The 15,689-nt window shown below is 32.9% G+C and overlaps 1 protein-coding gene across 1 annotated transcript in view; it reads left to right on the top strand.

The window, feature by feature from the left end:
* The window catches only part of spir (spire type actin nucleation factor), a 116,648-nt gene that overhangs the window by 48,079 nt on the left and 52,880 nt on the right, over window positions 1-15,689 (top strand). The window contains exon 3 of the mRNA XM_090158187.1: window positions 7,987-8,433. Within this exon, the coding sequence (XP_090014313.1) occupies window positions 7,987-8,433 (447 nt within the window). The remainder of the gene's footprint in view (window positions 1-7,986; window positions 8,434-15,689) is intronic.

The raw sequence follows: 15,689 nt of genomic DNA, 5'->3' as shown, positions 1-15,689 counted from the left end.
CTAAAAGGCGGGGAATTTTAATGTGGGTCTAAAAGGCGGGGAATTTTAATGTGGGTCTAAAAGGCGGGGAATTTTAATGTGGGTCTAAAAGGCGGGGAATTTTAATGTGGGTCTAAAAGGCGGGGAATTTTAATGTGGGTCTAAAAGGCGGGGAATTTTAATGTGGGTCTAAAAGGCGGGGAATTTTAATGTGGGTCTAAAAGGCGGGGAATTTTAATGTGGGTCTAAAAGGCGGGGAATTTTAATGTGGGTCTAAAAGGCGGGGAATTTTAATGTGGGTCTAAAAGGCGGGGAATTTTAATGTGGGTCTATAAGGCGGGGAATTTTAATGTGGGTCTATAAGGCGGGGAATTTTAATGTGGGTCTATAAGGCGGGGAATTTTAATGTGGGTCTATAAGGCGGGGAATTTTAATGTGGGTCTATAAGGCGGGGAATTTTAATGTGGGTCTATAAGGCGGGGAATTTTAATGTGGGTCTAAAAGGCGGGGAATTTTAATTCGATCGCAGCTTGCGACACTGGGTGAAAACACGGAACTTCTTCTTCTGGTTGGAGGTTTTCCACCGAATTATTCGGTTACCCGTTTCCTTAAAAACTTGAGGTTAACGGTAATAGTAAGTGTAGTTAGCTGTTGGCATGAAGGCGTTAAAAGTCGCTAGATGGCTTAGGCTGTGGTTGGTTCCCTGGTTGGTGCCTTGGGTGGTTCCGTGGTTGGTGCCTTGGGTGTTTACCTGGTTGGTTCCCTGGGCGGTGCCTAGCTTAAATATTTATTTCTTGGGATATTTTTAATAAAAAGAGTGGAAAATTGCAATTAGAAACCCCTTTAATGAGAAGGAAAAATTGTTATGACTACCCAAATTTTTAATCCATCAGAATCGTTTGGGCTCGGCCTTTTTTCCACCCTGTCATGTTGTGAAAAACCAAAGAGAAGTATTAATATTCCAGTGTCTATAACAGGAAACTGCTTATCAATGTTTCCGTTCGCTAATGGAAGCGATTTCCGAGTCCCCCAACCCCGTCAGTTATCTGTCATTCCAATTGGCGCTTCCATCCGAGCCTCGTCACGCTGAACTTCTCCTTTGGGCCTTTGGTCTCTGACGAAACTGTCAATCGCCAACTACTGGATTACGTTACCTCTACCCTGACCCAATAATATTTAACCTAACTTACTTCACGGCTTGAATTCCTGGTTTTTTATTTTTTTTACCTTAAATTTTATTTATTGATTTTATGGTTTATTAATAATATTTGATTTAATTCATTTTAAAATGTTTTTTATTTAAAACAATTTTTTTATTTAAAATAATTTTTTTTTTAAATAATTTTTTTTTAAATAATTTTTTTTTAATATTTTTTTTTAAATAATTTTTTTTATTTAAAATAATTTTTTTTTTAAATAATTTTTTTTTATTTAAAATAATTTTTTTTATTTAAAATTATTTTATTTTGATTTAACGTAATTATTTTATTTTGATTTAACGTAATTATTTTATTTTGATTTAAAATAATTTTTTTATTTTGATTTAAAATAATTATTTTATTTTTATTTAAAATAATTATTTTATTTTTATTTAAAATAATTATTTTATTTTTATTTAAAATAATTATTTTATTTTTATTTAAAATAATTATTTTATTTTTATTTAAAATAATTATTTTATTTTTATTTAAAATAATTATTTTATTTTTATTTAAAATAATTATTTTATTTTTATTTAAAATTATTTTATTTTTATTTAAAATTATTTTATTTTTATTTAAAATTATTTTATTTTTATTTAAAATAATTTTACGATTATTATTGATTTGAAATAATTTTACGATTATTATTGATTTGAAATAATTTTACGATTATTATTGATTTGAAATAATTTTACGATTATTATTGATTTGAAATAATTTTACGATTATTATTGATTAGAAATAATTTTATGATTATTATTGATTAGAAATAATTTTATGATTATTGATTTTTAAACACGGGATGCCTAAATTAATTTTCAACTTAATCTTAAACAAATTTAATTACAATTTGCAATTAATTTAGTTTGCTCTGAATTTGCATTGCTAGAGCTCCTACTTTTGTACCAACCGGTAATTTAATTAAAATTAATCTTAAAATTTAATTACTACTTGTAAATTAGTTTGCTCTGAATTTGCATTTCCAGAACCTACGTTTATAACAATAGGTGGTTTAAATCGTTGAGTTTTTTAATAAAAATAGTTTAAATCTGATTTAAATTGGACAACCATAAAGATAATTATATTAGCGGGAATTTTTAAACATTTTTTTTAAATAGATACGTTTCAAAAATAATTTAAATTGCTGAATTATATAACAAAACCCTGAATAAGTTAATATAAATATATTTAACACTGAAAATATTAATAATCTTTTATTTAAATAATAATGTTACAGCCAAAATTATACTATCTGGAATTTCTTAAACGAGTTTGTAAATCAATGATTGAAAAAATCTCTTGATTCAAATCCCGGATTGAAAAAATCTCTTGATTCAAATAGCGGATTGAAAAATTTCTCGATTTAAAACGTGATTAACATAATTGGCACTTCTTATTTTTATTTAATAAAAACTAAATCATGTTTTTTTTATTTCTTTGATTTTATTGAATTTATTTTTATGTAATTAATGGCTCTTTTCCTGTATGCATAACGAATATTTTGCTTTTATCAGTTAGCTAATCTTGTATTAAATTAAATCCTAATTAAATGTAATAATTATAAATTTAATAAATAAATATGTAAATAAGTAAATAAATTAAAATATTCAATTTGCTCGGATTTTCTTTATTTTAATTTTTGTAAGAGCCTAATTTATGCCATTTTTATACCTCCATTGAAATAAATTGTGATTTAAATCTAAATTTAAATTAGTCAACCCTGAATCGGGCAACCCTGCCTGAATTTCATGAAACTGAATCGCTTGACGTCTATTCAGATTGTTTTTGAGACCGAGAAATAGAGTGGTTTTTTACCCTCCGTTGCAATGGCGGTTTTTGGGAAATGTCTTTTTAGCGCGAACTTTTCTGTGACGGGTGATTGAGTACACAAAAGACCGACGGGGGGAATGTAATTAATAGTCTATTGAAAGTTCTCATTTCAGATTCCCTCCCCCCTGCAACTGGTTCTTGAATCTTTCATATCCGCACTCGAACTTTTTACCGTTTTTATAAGAATTATTTTTTTAGTTCCCCTTTATTTTAATTGAATTTTTGTCCCTCAAAAATTTCCTATTGAGAATGAAAAAAAGTTAAAGATATAAATTATATAAAAATTCAGAGTCCTGTTATTAAATTTAAATTAACTTCGCCTCGTTTGGAAATATTTTTCGTTTCCTTGACCCCCGACGTTTATTGTAATTATAATAATGTGAATAAATTAATTGGTTTGTTTTGGGACGTTTGACGCCTGAAGTGTGGACAAAAGGAAGTTTTCAGCTTTTAAATATTTTTTTGGTTAGCATAAACTTTACCTATTTCTGTCGTTTGTGACGTTTAAAATATTAACCGTATTCTTATTAATCAATTTTTAAAATGGCCCACAGTGCTGTAATCAAAAGTACTTTAATTCTAAGATATATCCAAATCGTCCTCTTTAATCTCGTTTTGCCACCAAACAAAGTAAAATCAGATTTATGATAATAAGATATTATCCAGAATGTATAAATTTATAGTTAGGCGTCATGTTTGACAACACTGGTTTCAACGAAGTGATGTTTTTATTAATAATTTTTTTATTTGACTAAAATATTTCCAAAATATAGTACATTTTCTTACCGAAATGATTACATTTCTAAATCATAACAAGGTGACCACATTTCCTATATTTTCAATACCTTCCTATAAATTCCTTGGGTTTTTCTCATGTTCCGTCGTCGTGTACCCTTCTCAGGGCACCCAGAGTTCCTATAATTCCTATGTTCTACTATTATTTCCTATTTTCTCAAAATTGTTCCTATAAATTCCTATTTTTTCGAAATTTTCTAGTTTTTCTATAGCTATATCCAGAAATTCCTATAATTTTAAAAAATAATGTATTAGAAAACAGCCTTAACGTTTGGGAAAAATTGGCCTTCTAAGTAGAGCTTAGCTCTGGCTTAGGTCCGGTGTTCCCGAAACCCTCAACGGTTGGGCTCCCAGAGTTCCTATAAATCCCTATAATTTCAATATACTTCTATAATTTCCTATTTTTTTCAAAATTGTTCGTATAAATTCCTATTTTTAGCTAAAATGTTCCTATAAATTCCTATTTTTTGGCTAAAAATGTTCCTATAAATTCCTATATTTTCTATGAAATTTTCTATAATTCCTATAATATTAAAAAACATCGCTGGGAGCCCTGCCTTCTTCATCCTATATTTCGCTTTATTTTATTTGCGGTTTTTCGATAATAATCCTCAATTTTGCTTATGGTTTTTCCTATATTTTCCTTTAATTCGCTTAAAAATTTCCTATTTTTTTCCATAAAATTTTATAGGCATTATCCTGGTCACCCTGCATTTAAACCAAATCAAAAATGAAACCCAACTAAAACTTTGTTCTGGTCACTTGTAATAATACTCATAATAATTTTTAGTAGATTTGTAATATGTATGCACGGTTAAACCAAAGCGAAAATAGATTAAAAGTTAAATAAGTGTTTAAAAAAACCTGATTTAAACCCAAACAAGACGTACGACGGTCAGAATACACACAATCCTTCTAATGTGTTAAGTTTGTTTGAGCAACCTGCAACGCAACCAAAGTATATCCACGGTCACACATATATACAACACCGTAACCAGGATTTGATTTCAGGGTGGGCACGCAATGGAAAAAAATAAAAAATAAATAAAAAATTGTACATACAACCATACGGTTCAGGGTGGGCACGGCCCGACCGCCCCCCCCCCCTGGTTACGGCTATGCATATATACATATTTACACTTATTTGTTACTTCTAGTCATACTTTGAAAGCATCGAAGATTCCTTCGATCAGTGTCACTTTTATTTTTTACTTCTGATCACACATTTCTTACTACTAGTCAGCCGTTGAGTGTCACTTATTTCTTCTAGTAACTTATTTGTTACTTCTGATCACACTTATTAGTTACTTCTGATCACACTTATTGGTTACTTCTGATCACACTTATTGGTTACTTCTGATCACACTTATTGGTTACTTCTGATCACACTTATTGGTTACTTCTGTTCACACTTATTGGTTACTTCTGATCACACTTATTGGTTACTTCTGATCACACTTATTGGTTACTTCTGATCACACTTATTGGTTACTTCTGATCACACTTATTGGTTACTTCTGATCACACTTATTGGTTACTTCTGATCACACTTATTGGTTACTTCTGATCACACTTATTGGTTACTTCTGATCACACTTATTGGTTACTTCTGATCACACTTATTGGTTACTTCTGATCACACTTATTGGTTACTTCTGATCACACTTATTGGTTACTTCTGATCACACTTATTGGTTACTTCTGGTTATACGCCGAAGACTAGGCCGATCAGTGTCATACTTAATTGTTACTTCTGCTCATACGTTGAAAGCGCGGCCCACTCTGAACGGCCTCGATAAACGCCAGAGGGAAACGGGCGCGTGGACCTCTATAAACACGCGGATTTACAATGTTGGAAATTGCGGGGGTCCGTATACGCTGCCCAAAAAACCTTACTTAGAATTAAATTTAAGGAACGTATTTGCAATTCTAGTTTAAATGTAAACCACGGCTATTCAAAAATATAACTTTCATGAAAATCGGACTTAAATGTGTAGATTTTTAGGCGGAAATATAAAACCACGAAAATTACCCTGAAAACTATACTTAAATTTAATATTTACTGATATAACCGAAGTTGTAGGTTCGCTGAATCCTAACCTATCCAATAATATTTTTTTAAGGTTATCGAACTTAATTTTAAACAAAATATCTACCACATAAAGGAAATCACCGAAAATAGTAAATTGGGCAAATTCCCAACTTCTTGGGCTCCGATTTGAAAACTTAATGAAAGGCTATCAATGGCAATATCTGTACATCCGAACGAGATATCATTGACTCGTCTAGCCCTAACCGTTGAAGAGGTATGCGCGACACGGCGCCATCGGCGGCATCGGCGGCAACGGCTACACTGTACGTGAGACTAATACACACAAATCCTTAGGATTGTGTGTAAAAACCGGTTATTATTTGTACATTTTCTTACCAAACACTACGAAACTAAAATAACGTTGTCTTGGCCAAAATATTTGTACATAATTGAAACTAACACTATAACGTCATTTCTGGCGATACTTTTGTAATATTGTAAACCTAAAAAATCTAAAACACATTTTAAAGCGAAACTGCTGTTCTATAGTTGATTATTGGCTAATAATAATTGACTAATTAAATAAAATCAGGGAAAATGTCAGGGAATTTTAATAAGGGTATAAAAATCAGGGAAATTTCAGGGAATTTAATTTAGGTTGCAAATAGGAAACTTTTACTAAAATATAGGTTAAAAAATACAATCTTGGCACAAAATAAGGAAAAATTTCCGGAAATGGTAAGGGAAAACCTGGAAAAGTCAGGGAATTTGATTGTGAAAAACTGGCAACCCTGTAAAGAAGTGTAAACCCTTTAAGTATAGTCCCAGAAAAAAGTTAATTTTTTTAATCTATGTATATAATTTTGGTTCTTTAATTTTTTTAACTCAAATTAAATTTTGGTTAATTAAGAACCGTATGTACAGTTAAAAAGAATTAACACAAGCGGAAAAAAAAATTTAAAAGTAACATAAACCAGTGTTTTATAAAAACCTGGTTTAAACCAAAAAAAACTGTTATTTTGTTTTTAAAAACCAGGTTTTCCCCCAAGTTCTTTGGCTGACTGTCAGAGCGTTAGATTGGGGACAAAGTTGAAAATTGTCTCGACATAAGTGTAAATAAATACGTTATTGAGATAACCAATATAAATAAATTTATGTTCAGGGTTTATCTGATTTAAATCGGAGGTTTAATTTAAAAATCATTGATTTAAATAACCTATTATGCTTAAATGTATTCAGGCAAATCTACAAAAATGGTTGCCGTAACAATGAAACTGTAGAGCGAAATAAATAATAGTACTACTCAAATTAAATTTAAATTTTGGTTGACAGTATCATAAGTGTATAATATTGTTGCATAAGTGTGACACTTCCTATTCTTCACATGCAAAGGTTTTACTGAGAGCTATTCACAAGACAGACTGCATTACGGGCTTTGTAACCGTTTTGCGACCGCTTGCTAACGCGTCACACGTAGCCTTTGGCAGCGCCTCGCTAGGGGGAGATTTTCTTCGTGTGATGACGTCACTCCGTTACTAGCTCTAAGTAAAATATTCCCCAAAGTGAGAAACTTATGGAACAATATTATTTATGGCCTTACCAATGCATGGAAATTATCTATAATTTTTTTTAAAAATAAATTACAGTGAAAAATGCAATTTTCATGAAAGGGCGAAACCGGTCTACTGTTGGAATCTCTGGCAGAAATTTTGACTTTTGATATTTTTTCATTTTTTTTAATAAAAACAGTTTTAATATTTTAACAAAAGATAATAAAAATTGGTCGTAAAATCCCTCATGTTGTTTATAGTTTTTAATCGATTAGAGAAGTAGCAAAGATGAAAGTGCGCCAATCAAACAGTCGAATTTGTTTACTCATGTCTTATCTGTGTTTAAATAAATGAGCACGCTGGGGCTGAGAGCTCGGGCACCCATTTATTAGCACAATACGCAAGATGCGCTACTACATAGTTATGCTTCGTTCTCAAATTTCCACGTTATTTTCGTTTAATTTAAATGATATAATACCAAATTTATTCGGGTTTGATGTCTACCATAAATCCATAAAGGTACCCCATAGTACGATAAACCTAAATAATCAATTAATTAGCGGTTATTTTAACGTAAGTGTTTTTTTGTATTTCCCAGATGATAAGGTCTTTGGGCGCTGTCATCTTTCAGGCCATGGACTACGGTCTCCAAGAAGACGAGGAACCGTCCATGTCGCAAGCCCTGGACAACTTGATCGACAACATGACCTCCGCTGGTCCCAATGACAAATTCAGCCGCGTGTCCCGGGGTCCCATCTCCCGGCGCCACGCCAACAAGAGACACGGTGGTTCCAGAGAAAGCGATGGTCGCGAGAGGAGGCGCCGAAGACGCACTTCCGGCGGGATGGCCGACGATAGCTCCTCCGAGGAGGAATCCGAAGAGGACGAAGACGAGGCGTTCCACGACGGCGACCATCCCGACGACGAAGGGATCGAGCGGGACCACGAGGAGCGGGACGACGAACGGGACATTGACCCCAAGAAGGGCATGTCCCACGGCGTGGTCCGAGCCAAGCGGGGACTCAGCCTCGAAAAAGTCCTAGAGGTAAGGACACTTGACACTTTGTCGCTAGACACTTATTTGTTTGTTAAGACTTACAATTTTTGGACTAGAAGCAAATGTATCGAATCTAAAATAAGTTAATTTATATTATTTGATATTGAACAAAGGCCGTTTTATAATGTCTAATATTTCACGTGTGACTAAACATAGGGTTCGTACACGACCTGGAAAAGTCAGGGAATTGTAAAAGGTTTCCAAAAAGTCAGGGAAATTAAAAATGATTCCTATATGTCAGGGAAAAGTCAGGGAAATTGAAAATGATTCCAAAATGTTAGGGATAAGTAAAGGAATTTTAAAAGGTTTCCAAAAGGTTAGGGATAGGTAAAGGAATTTAAAAATGGTCCCAAAAAGTAAGGGAATTTTAAAATGACTCCAAAAAAATCAACGAATAAATGTTTGAATGAAAATATCTTTTTTACTTCAAACCATTCTTTTATTCTACAAAAATGGTCAAGGAAAATTTGGTAATTTGATCAGGGAAAACCTGGAAATGTCAGGGAACTTAATTCCGGAAATTTTGTATGAACCCTGAAACAGCAGTTCCCAATTTTCATTGGTCAAAAAATAGTTAATATCGTAAATTACCCTTTCAAACGTTACAACCTTTAGTAATAAACTAACCTAATTTACTTTAACCAAATATCAACCTAAATTAAAAAAAAAGCTCAGTTAAAAATTGATCTCTCAATTTACATTTCACCTTGAACAAAGGTCTTTTTTTAAATGTCTCATTTTTCGTGTGACTAAAACAGCAGTTCCCAATTTTCATTGATCAAAAAATATTTAACAACATGAAGTACATTTTTGAAACGTTACAACCTTTAGTATGGAAGTAACCTAATTTCCTTAAACCGAATATTAACCTAAATTAAACAAAGCTCTGCGAAAAATGAAGCCTTAGCAATTCATTTGGCGAATTTTCTGAGATCAAGGTCCAGTAGAAATCAAATGTCCTAATGAAATCGGTAACCGTCGCAACGTTTTAGTCGATTATCGTATTCACGCCAAAATGTTAATTATCTAGGTTGAGGGCTTGAAGTGTGGACAATTAGGTTACGCGAGCTTTTAATAGAAGGACACTGCCTAAAAGTGGCGACGACGTCAGTCGCCATAATGCCTAAATAAGTGTCCCGAGTTAAAAGGATTTTGAAGTCGCCACAAAAGACTCGTGATACCTGTACGTCTTGCAACATCGCCTTAAATCCTTTCAAGAACTAAACTGTTTTTATTAAGACGCGAGAGGCTTAAACAATTAGGGGGAAATTAACCCTTAATAGTAACCGCCAATTAAGGACGTGCTTAGACGCGAAGTATACGCGGAAAAGGGTTGACAAAGTTGGCTCACCCCGGTAACACAAGACTCTTTTTTAATTAACTTTCTATTGTATTGTCGACTTGAAAAATGCCGTTTTAATTAGAATCCGTGACTGTGACTGTGACTTCTGAAGGCAGCACCGTTAACCCCGTACGCGTTCCTTTTTATATATCGTAATTAATGAATCAAACCACAGCGGTAGTGCCTCGAGGTTCACTTTCCAAGGAGGGGGTTACTATTTAACTTAATTGAAGAGCTCAACTGCCTATCAATTAGCTTTGTTATTCTCTAAGCCGCTACCCTCGGTCTTAATTCATTATTATATTATTTCATTGAAAGGTTTTAGACTCCGGTCTTTGCGTTATTAAAATGATCTGGTCCCATTCACCCGGAGGCCAAAAATACCGGGTTTACTCGTGGTTCTTGAAACAATAGATGAGCATTCTGCTTCCCACCACACGAATGGTTCTTCCCTCGCCCCTGGCTTGATGGCTGGTTATCGATGGCTTATTTTGGGAACCCCCCTCGCCTGGGAATTACCCACGATTTTGATGGCCTCGGGGGTGACGATGGTTGGTTGTATGTGTGGCTTTCGATGCTAGATTAACGGTGGCGAAGTTACCAAGCATGGCGACTTAATCGATGGATTGCCTTTTAGACTATCCATACCGGTTTGCTTAGTTGGAAATTTATCGAGGCTTTAAAAGTGGTATTTGTTCATTTCTGCCATCTGTATTGTACTTAAACAACTAAAGGAAAATTCATTAGCGCCATCGGTGGAGATGCTTCGCGTAAATAATAAATTTTGTTTACGACTTTGGGAGTTGGTAGTTAAGTATCTGTTTTGCAAATTAGTCTATTGTTTTGCTAATGGATAAAGGATTACATTTTACTGTTTTTGTTATGGTAGGCGTGGCTTAGACCGGGAACTCTACTATCCCTATACCAGAACCAATGAGACAATCTATATTCTTGGTCCATGGTAGGCCTAGGTATTTTGATTATTAACAACAAACACAAGGAGAACGCAGCTAGCCTTTAAACACGCTAATGAAATGTTATGTACAAATTTCATTGGACGAACCTTTACGCTGAACGTTTTACGGGCGGGGGGGAGACAATTTCTGTATTTTCCCCTTCCGACGGCCGCAGGCGCTAAGGCGTCTAACCAATAATAATAATAATAATAATCAGCTAGGCTAATACCCAAGGCACCACCTTAGGCCTAAGTCGTCAAGCGACTTTTGAAGCCATTAATTCAGGTGGCCGGGTTACAATGAAAACTGTACACAAGAAAATGCACAACTTTGGACGGGTTTGCGTTCTCCTTGTCTGGGGTGCTGTGTTTGTTGCTCCTAGATGTCATGCTCTGTAGGTTAGTTAGAAATAGCTAGCAATTTAAGGTAACATAAATGTATTTATATCATTCATATTCCAATACTGCTCAGTTATTTGTATGAAACATTATTTCGAAAAAAATAGTGCAGAGGGAAATTCATTATTATAGTGATTTTCGACATAGAGCAAATATGATATACAAATAATTTACTAAAAAACAATTATTACGCGGAGTACAAACACGGAAATTTGAATTGAGGATACGGTGTATGTTTCCGCGGTTTGTCTGGAAAATAGCAACTGTTGGCATTTGCACGTTTTAATATTTACGTCACAGATTGGTACTTACAATTATATACTTCTGTTTTTACAAAAATAATAAATTAAAATTAAATACAAGGAGGACGCAAACTGTTCGGTGCTTATCCTACTTGGCCCTTTTAAAATAGTAACGTTTTATTTACAAATCTTTTCCTCAAAAATGAGGGCCTGAACAAATTCTATATTTACAAGGTAATTCTGCTCAATTCAATTGTCAGTTCGAATTGGGGATTCCCCATTTGACATTTTTAATTATCCTCGTATATCTTTTATTCTTTATTTTCATATTTAAGAGAAACAGTTTCGAAATTCGAGACTTAGCCTCCTTAAGAACATTTATCGCAATATTTATGCAAGTATTTTTCCGCCTTGAAAAATCCTCGCCTGACCGAGCATTAAGGTTAATCGGAAACTTTTATTTCTTTTGGTTCGTATTGATTGACGCTAAGTCGCCGATTTCGGCACCCAGGGGGCGCTTTTTGAATTAAACCTGTTTTTTTTTCTATCCCCAGTCGATTTTAGAAACTTTTCGTGAGGAATTATAAAAATATCTTGCAATATCTTTTTAAAGAAACTTTTTCGGAGATAATCGATCATTTCTATCGCTTCTTTATATTGCTCACTGAAGGATTCTTGAGATTAAATCGGTTTATGTAGGTGGTGAGTTTTACGGCTAAAAGATGCATTGTGTTTCTTAGTGGAATATGAGTTCTCTATATATTAAGATGGGATCTTTAATTTTTGTATATATTATTAAGGTAGCTGAGTTTCATTATTGTTCGTTTTCTTTGTTACTTTTAAGGAGGCGATTTCATTATGATTCAGGTTGTGAATATAATTATCTCGAGGAACTCTATGATTTCGGTATTGTTGTATTCGTGATAACCTTTTGTTTTTTTCGTAGGACGATTATGTCTAGCCCCCCGGCCGAAATCTAGTTTAAATCTCGCGTTTTTTGGGCTACTTTTTGGGTTTTGTAACGGTCCCCACTGTTTTAATTATGAAATAGGAAACCGGTCGTTATTAAAGTTGACAATAGTTGATACAGTTTATGCGAGTGATATTAAACAGTTTTATCGTAAATTTTAGTTTTATCAGTCATGGCTTATTTAATTTAATAAAATAATAGTAAAAGAGACGGGATAATTCAGTTTGAGCTTTCATTAAAATTTATCAATGCTAACGAGAACTAATTAATTTAATTTATTCATAAAAATAAAATAGTTTTTCAAGCTTTCTTTGGTATTAGCCAATCTGATTATATACTATTTATTTTAAAATTGAAGTGTATCTTTTAGTATTAACAAAACTAAGGTGGCCACACGTCAGGGAAATCATGGAAAAGTCAGGGAATTTAAAAATGGGCCTAAAAGTCAGGGAAATATCAGGGAATTTTAAGAATTGATAAAAATTCAGGGAGAAGTCAGGGAATTCAATTTTATCTTGGCACTTTTTGAGTGTAATTTAACTCTAGATCTATGACAAATTCCACGATTATCATTTCTTTGAATGTTTGGCTAATTTTTTCAACATTACAATAACCTTTTTACTGAAATATAAGTTCATCTAAATTTATTAACTTCTGGTAAAAGTAAAATAAGAAAAATTTTGGCCTGAATAAGTCAGGAAAAATCTCTTAAGATGGTCAGGGAAAACAGAGAATAGTCAGGGAATTTGAATCTGAAAATTTTGTGGCAACCCTGCAAAATGACTTCGTGTAAAACAATGTTTTTTAAAACTTAATATTCTTCGTCGTTAGAGTAAGTTCTAAATATGGTAATTTTGATATCAGCTGTTAAACATACGATACCTTCTTGCTCAGTCCAATACTAGTTATCCTAGACTCAACTTAATCATAATTAACTTTGCGTTGCAGAAAAACAACTTGGCAAAAGGTTTTGTAAACCGAAGTTTCAAAATTTTTAACCTTCCCAAGTGATTGATGCGAAAACTTCGGTTTCACTTAATTTATTCCGTAAAAAGTTTAATGTGTCATTGACAACTATAATTTCGACCAAATATTCTCCAGAAAAAACTCAATTAAGACCTCCTTCAAATTTAACAAGTGAAATTAAAATACAATGAACTTGCGTATTACGAAACGTCTATGACCCCTTATTTTTATATATACCAGTTTCAAATTAACTCTATTTACAAAAATTTCTGGAAACAGTGATACGAAACCTGTAACAGCTTACACCCATGTCACGGATTCTTATTCAACATTTAACCCAAAATTCTTATCTAGAAAATAATATACAGAAACAGCGCATACACAAATCGTGCGTAATAGCGCAAGCAATAAAAAAATGCGCAGCCTTCCTTTCTGAACTATATAAGCTTTTAAGTCTTGGAATTTATTAAAATAGTGGTTATATCTTTATGCAACGTCTTATCAGTTTTACGGTAGATACTTATGGAACTTCGGGTGTTGACAAAGTACAATTTTTCTCTTCCAAAACCAGGAACTGTCTAAAAAAACTGGTAAAGTTCGAATTTATGAAGTATAGAAAAATTATAAATCAGGGTTACTCTTTTACGGACTTTTTTCTAATAATATTTGAGGTTTTTCCTATCCCACGATACGGGAATAATATTGGATTCTATTGATTTTGGGAAGTGATATAACTCGGTACTGTTCTCGCCTTCGGTTTCGTGGTTTGGGAAGATATTGTCCTACATCAAGATAAGGGAAATATATACGTAACTTGAGTTTTCAGATCTTGATATCAATTCTAGGTGGTATCTATCGTGTGATATGGCGGGTTTTGTGTATAGAGAGAAATACTTCTTTTGCGCCTTTTTAACATTTAATATCTTTGTATTTCCTGGTTAGTGGAATTCTTGGAATGGACGGGTTTACGACTGTTTAGTGGGAAAGTACCCTGATTGTAAGAAAGGGTGCAATGTAGTTCATCATTTTGGGGTGTCACGTGGATGTAGTCGTTTTCATTTGTTGTATTATAAAGTGTGTGGAAATTGGAAATTTCGGAGTAGGTTGACATTTTTTAATTCAGTGTCGAGTTTGGGTATTACTTTACCCTATAGTGCGGCAAGCATTTTTACGAACCTTGACTTTTACCTGGAATTCTTGGAGAAGTCACGGAATTTGAAAATGGGTTTCAAAATCAGGGGAAATTCACGGAATTTGAAAATGGATTTTAAATATCGGGGAAATTACGGATTTTGAAAATGGGAGAAATTTATGTAATTTGAAAAAAGGAGGAAATTACGTAATTTGAAAATGGGTTGAAAAATGGGGGAAATTACGGATTTTGAAAGTGGTTAAAAAATCGGGGGAAATTACGGATTTTGAAAATGAGTTTTTAAAATCAGGGGAAAATCACGGAATTGGAAATTGGTTTCAAAATCTGGGAAAATCGCAATAAATTGGTTTCTAAATCTGGAAAAATTGCAATTTAAAAATTGGTTTCAAAATCTGGAAAAATCGCCATTTAAAAATTGGTTTCATAATCTGGAAAAATCGCCATTTAGAAATTGGTTTCATAATCTGGAAAAATCGCCATTTAGAAATTGGTTTCATAATCTGGGAAAATCGCCATTTAGAAATTGGTTTCATAATCTGGAAAAATCGCCATTTAATAATTGGTTTCATAATCTGGAAAAATCGCCATTTAGAAATTGGTTTCATAATCTGGAAAAATCGCAATTTAATAATTGGTTTCATAATCTGGAAAAATCGCAATTTAATAATTGGTTTCATAATCTGGAAAAATCGCAATTTAAAAATTGGTTTCATTATCTGGAAAAATCACAATTTAAAAATTGGTTTCAAATTTTAGTCGCAAATGGGAAATCATTACAAAAATAGAACCTGGGAAAGTCGGAGAATTTGAATATGGAAAAACCATGGCAGTAACAAGTGTTAAAGTTAAATTGGAAGATGGAGGTCCTGGAACTAACGTTAACGACTTAGCTAATATAATTTCATTTGGGGGAAAACTAAAATTTTTAGTTAACGTTTAACGGTATGACGTTACCTTAGTTTAAAAAAAATATATAACTAGCTTAAATGTAGCTCAAGTTACGATGTTTATCTTAGTTGACAATAAGTAGAAACCCTTAGAGGTTCCATTTTAAGATTTTTATGGTGCCAATGAACACTTTTTGGCGGGATGGGAATAAATACTGATTTATTTGAAACACACGACTAAGACTATTTTAAACTAGTCTTCCTGTATAAAGTTTCAACAAAAATTAAACCCTAGAAATATTCAGCATAAAAAGCAACAAAAAATATTTT

This window comes from Leiobunum rupestre, chromosome 9 (genome assembly GCF_980474605.1).
Source record: "Leiobunum rupestre chromosome 9, qqLeiRupe1.1.hap1, whole genome shotgun sequence".
NCBI classification, from domain to species: domain Eukaryota; kingdom Metazoa; phylum Arthropoda; class Arachnida; order Opiliones; family Sclerosomatidae; genus Leiobunum; species Leiobunum rupestre.
This window is presented reverse-complemented; position numbering and strand designations above follow the sequence as displayed.